This window comes from Austrofundulus limnaeus, unplaced genomic scaffold, assembly GCF_001266775.1.
Source record: "Austrofundulus limnaeus strain Quisiro unplaced genomic scaffold, Austrofundulus_limnaeus-1.0 Scaffold398, whole genome shotgun sequence".
Lineage (NCBI taxonomy): Eukaryota > Metazoa > Chordata > Actinopteri > Cyprinodontiformes > Rivulidae > Austrofundulus > Austrofundulus limnaeus.
In genome coordinates, this window is record NW_013952800.1 from 265213 (window position 1) to 270998 (window position 5786).

At 35.3% G+C, this 5786-nt stretch overlaps 1 protein-coding gene across 1 annotated transcript in view; it reads left to right on the plus strand.

Annotated features, from left to right (window-relative positions):
- Nucleotides 1-5786, plus strand: part of adamts6 (ADAM metallopeptidase with thrombospondin type 1 motif, 6) — a gene marked incomplete in the record, with an annotated part of 235599 nt that overhangs the window by 148996 nt on the left and 80817 nt on the right. Inside the window, 1 exon segment of the mRNA XM_014023951.1 lies at nucleotides 1951-2084. Within this exon segment, the coding sequence (XP_013879405.1) occupies nucleotides 1951-2084 (134 nt within the window).

Here is a 5786-nt window from a genome sequence, read left to right on the forward strand (position 1 = left end):
ATTAGGAACAAGGAGGACAGGAGGAGGATTTTTCTTTATAGCAGGAAACAGACATTTAATTATAAAACATGATTTATTTCATGTTAATCTGAAATCAGTTTAGTGTTGTTTGTAAATATATTTGACAGTTTTGTAGGAATGAACACGTTTGTAATGTTTGTTCAAMATAAACCTGCTTCTTATGACTTCTGTAACATGTTTTAAATAAAATATTATCAGTAAAAACCTCAAATCAGGTCCTTTCTAATAATTATTAGAACTAGAAGAACTTTAACTCAGCAGAGTTTCCCCAAGGATTTTTTTAACCGTGGTCGTGACCTCTCATGTAGGGGTTTGACAAAATCTGGTTGTCCTCAAAACATTTTGGTTGTCCAAAAATATCTCAATAAAAATAGAATTTAATAAGTAGGCTATATTGTTCTGTATACAAAGTGTAAGATATACAAATGTTCTCAGTCAGCAGGTTGACAGTTTTAGGAGCTGCTTGAGGAAAACATCCTCGTTCTCCTCCTCATCCTCTTCTTTGAAAAAGAGATAAAAAATCAACATCCATAAGCTTTCTGCTTACAGGTCAAACATTTTTATTTAAATAGGAGTAAACTGTGTACTTATTAAAGTTACAGTTTAGTGTTCTTAGGACTGAAGACTTTCTGAGGAAAGAAGTTTTTAGCATCTTTTCTATCATTTTAGTGTTTTCAACTGAGGAGCTTTGATATATTTATTTAAAATAAATKATAGCAGAGGAAGTTCTCTGCACAGAATTTTTTTTTACTTTTAACCAAACTGACAAGTTTCTCTAGTAAAATGATTGTGTAATTTAAAGGCATTGAAACACCTGGTTAAATTTAGAAGGTAATATGATTAACTACAAACATCTGAAGCTGACTCAGAGAACTCTGTGATTTTAGAAAAAATAAAAGTCAAATGTAGACACGTCTTTAAGAGACCCTCCTCCTCCTCCCCACCCCGTGCAGCTGTGGTCAGCGAACCTCCAACCCCCCGCGTTGTATGATTAATACTGATTTTTTACGCAAATTACAGATTTTTGATGCTCATTAAACACATTAAACGTCTGAAGGGGTTGACATGTGTGAACTCTTCAGTCCCGGGCTGGTTGGAGCTGATCTGCAGGTGGACATATTCAGCTGCTGTCGCTGCCCCTCGCTTTAAAAACAGTCAGCTGATTCGTCGCGGTTTTGTTGCGCTCGTGACGTGAACACACAGGGGGAAATGTTGTGAAGTGCTTTTAGAAATATAATAAAAATAAAATACGACGTAATCCTCGGTGGAAAACAGTCCAGGAAACACGGGAGGTGTTCACCTGCAGTGAAGCTGACCCCCCACCCACAGAGAAAGAAAAAAAGACAGTAATTATTGATAAGGTAGTAACCATGCTGTGGCTTCACCTGTCGCATTTTCTTTTAAAGAAAGAAAAAGTAGTGCACAAAGCTGTCGCATCGGTGCAACGTGATTAAAAGCAGAGCTGCGCGTCTAATCTCACACATGTCTTCCTATCTTTGTGAGGACCACACACAGCGCTCAGCCTCGCTCTGCGCCGTCTTTTCCCCCAAGTTTGGTGAGAGGTGGATATGGAGGGATGCAAAAAATAGCTCTCGACTTGATCTGGCCTTATTTAAATAAAAATGACTACATGCCATGAAATTCTTAGAGGGGCGGGCCGTCTCGTTGGCTGGGGGACCGCCCCGCCTGTATAATGGTAGGGGAAACATTGGTTAAAGTAACACAAGATAAGTGATAGACATTTGGTTGCAACTAGTACACAGATTAAAGCATAAAGAAGAAAACAATGGTGAGAATGCTGAAGAGAGGAAGTCCTGGAGTTGGCTCTGAATCCATACAGTCTGTGAGAGTTCAGCTCATGTCTGCTCTGTGAACAGGCTCAACATGGGATTAATGATTGGTTGTCTGTCTACATGCTGTGTACTGCAGGTGGTGTTAAGCCCTGTGCACTGAACTGCTTGGCAGAGGGTTATAACTTTTACACAGAGCGCTCCCCCACTGTCATTGATGGGACCCGCTGTCAAGCTGACTCCCTGGACATCTGTATCAATGGAGAGTGTAAGGTAAGGCAGCACTTCTCACGCATTTGGTGTTCTGTGCAGGTGTTTGCTTTATTTTTATTATACTCTGAAAGAAAACTTATTTAACAATGAATTATTTTATTAAAATAGATATCAAGCATGTGATGAGGTTGGCAATATTTTGGTATTCAAGTTACATTCTACTTACAGTTTCATATCAGCATTTAACCATGTATAATAAGAAAATAAAAGGAGAATCTGCCTGGACTTTTGACCCAGTTCTACAAGATGAAATCAAACTACAGTTTTAAACAGACCAACTAGACATATAGTACACTATTACTTATCAGTATACTATTGGACTGATATCGTTGATGTAAAAACTAGTAGTATCATGGATGAAAAAAGCTGTAACTTTTCTTCTTTCTGTCAGTATTCACATTTGCTGATCACACTGCTACAACATAAAAAGATTGGCCAATACATGTCAAATGTTTGCTGGACTTCATGTGGAAGTTAGTAACTAGTGTATTAAACTGTGACAGGCACACACATGCAGAACATGCCCAGCTGGTCTCAGTCTAGAGCAGGAGTTTACAAGCACCCCCCCCCCCCACCTTGAGAAAACAAAACAAACGCACCCCCACAAAAATAATAACAAAGAAAGAATTATTAAACTGGACTGTATGAACCATCATCAGGTAAAGTTGCTACCTCTTATAAATATTTATAAGAAATACCCACCTTCTTCTGCAGTTTCAAGCACAGAACTCTGTATGTCTTCATCTACAGAACAGAAGTCCAGTTGCTTCATCTCTGTTCTTTTAATTTCTCAGGATGAATCTACTTCAACAAATTTGTTGAACAAGTTATTGTCAAACTGTGTCAATGCTAATGGGTTGGGGTCTAGGGCTGCAGCTAACGATGATTTTAGTAGTTGATTAATCTTATCGATTATTCTGACGATTAATCAAGTAATCGGATAAAAAAATTGTCATGTTCTGCAGTAATTAATCAARCTTATTTTATGAGAAATACAATTATTTAATATTGTGAAAGGGTAATATACATCTGCTGATGACCCTGCTGCAATCAAAGTAAAATTATAGTACTAGTTGTATTAATTAATGCATTTTAAACTCCATTTGTTTGTATTTATGTATGTAAGGTTTGAGGAGGCACTAATTAAAAACAGTTATTGAATCATTTTTATCCATCACAGAAAAATCTAAATGTTTAAATTTATTGTTATGGACTGGAAAACTGAATCTCTTTTTTTTTGGGGGGGGGGGGGGTGTTTAGAAATTTAACAAGTGAAATGTGTAATATAAACATTTGGGTGTTGCAGTTTAGTTTTGTAGAGTTAACTTGTTAATTGTAACAAAAAAAATCATATTTTTAAGGCTATTATTAGGTTGATGCAGGGCTCCTATTTAAAGATTTAGTCTTGACTGCTTAGTTACAAACAAATATAACAGTGTAATGAAGGCTAAAATCATAAAAAGCAGCAGCAAATAATTAAAAATATCCAACTATCTTCTATAAATACTTTTAAACTTGAAATATTCACGCCAAGTATCTCATTTAAACTAAGATAAAAACATATCAACAAATAAACATGTTTCAGCTCAAGCTGTCGATCTGTTGTTGTGTTTTTATTTTTATCTGACAAACTTACAGAAAGTCTTGTTTTTAATCACACAACTTACACACTGTTTAATAAAACCTGCCAGGTCACCATGATTAGTCAGCACAAATAAYGTTRGTTTAAAWATACCTCCTCCTTATACATGTGTAACCTGACAGATTATCACAGATTTAGGTGAACAAAGGTAACGTGAATGATACCTATTGTTACCTCTGGACATGTTCGGTACATGCAGCAGTGTTTTTGTTCCGGTGCAGAAACATCATGGATGTGAAGCGTACTGTGCGTTGTCGTCTTTTCAGTTTAGTTTTAAATGTTCCCATATTTTTTTTTAATTTGTCGTCTTTTGGGCGCTTCGTTTCGGCACTCTTCGTCTTCTTCTAAAGCTAAATATAGCGCTTAGCAAGCATACACGCATGACGCGTCGACAGTGTAACTGTTAGCGGAAGCGCTAACATCGTAGCATTGGGTGTAACACAAAAAACATTCCGGGTGGACGAAAAAGCGCTGATTATAACATGTACTTTTTACAAAGCTTCGAGGCAGATAAATTTGCCTCGAGGATTTTTTGTAATCAAATTACTGGAATTCGAGGAATCGTTTCAGCCCTAATGGGGTCAATACTGAGTTTATTTTACCTTTATTCTCTACCACCACACTCAGTACCCCTGGGGGTGAGAGCATTGCAAATATCCAAAAAAAAAATGGCAGAAAAACATATTCAGTGTAAAAACGTAGCAAGTTTCTTCACTACAGTGAAGTTTTTCCAAATTTGAATCAGTCCAGTCTTGTTTTAACAAATCGTGTAGGTGGTGGAGTGTGTACTTAGGTCAATAATCAGTTGGAAAGAGGGCCTAAGCAATCTTTTCTGATCTGGACTAAGAGAAAGTTTTTCAGGAATTTTTTTTATGATCTCAATTTTTTTCAAAAACATTTTCAAGGAATATAGCCAAGTTTGAGTAATTTAGCTGAAACAGCACAAAGCTTTTAAGATAAAACAAAAGTAAAAAAAAACCTGTAGACAGCCTCATCCGACTCCCACAATCTCAGTTGTTAGTATAAGGCCCTGTTGAGGGAATTCACAGTGTTGTAGTGGTCACCTCGAGGTGGAATAAACACTTCCACCTGTCTTTGACCTTGGTCTCAGAAGACCCAAATTGTAATTGGGACAAAGACCCAAATTGGCCCTGCCAATTTTAAGAAAAAGTGCAGCAAACAAATGGTTTATTAACATCTAACATCTAAGCCTAAAAAGAAATTGAGCTCACAAATAAAGTGTACATTGGTGATTTTGTTTGATAAATGATCACATTTATCAAAGGATCAAGTCAAAATTCACTGAGTCACGTTCACTTTATGTGTTTGTCATTCAGTTTTGCATAAAGAAGATATTTTCTGAAAATACCCGAATTTGTGATAAATAAATTTCCTTATAACTTGTGTTATAAGAAGGTGTATATCCCTTAGTGTCAATGGACATGACTTAAATTTTGCTTACAAATGTTCTGCTGTCAACTGTTCAAAAATTGTGACAAAATAGATCGTTAAATTTACAAATAGGTATTTGTTTTAAAATCACAGCCTTAAATAACAGTATCCAATTTAATTTAGTTTTTCTTTTAATGTTTAGTTTAGGTCCTTGAGGTTCTTTAGAAAAAAAAAAAGTAAGGATATATATATTTTTTAGGCTGTCAAATGATTAAAATTTTTAATCTATTAATTCCAAGGTAGCTGTGAATTAATCACGATTAATCACAATTAATCACGATTAATCTTAAATATTAAGCTTAATATAAAACTTTATTGCATATTGGTAAAATAAATTACTTGAGTTATTAATTAATGTCTTTATTTTGAAAAAAAATGGTGCTTAAGAAATCCATACAACAATAAAAAATCATGAAAATATGACTTCGATTGCACAAAAACAACAAAAATCAGGACCTAAAAAATGCCCCAAACATATGAGTCAGTTAAATTTTATGCAGAATAATGAGGTTAAATCAAGAAATCAAGGATTTTCATTCCAAATGACATGAGGAATGAAAGATAGATACTAAGGTCACAGTTGTCAGCAAAACATAAATAAATAAAAT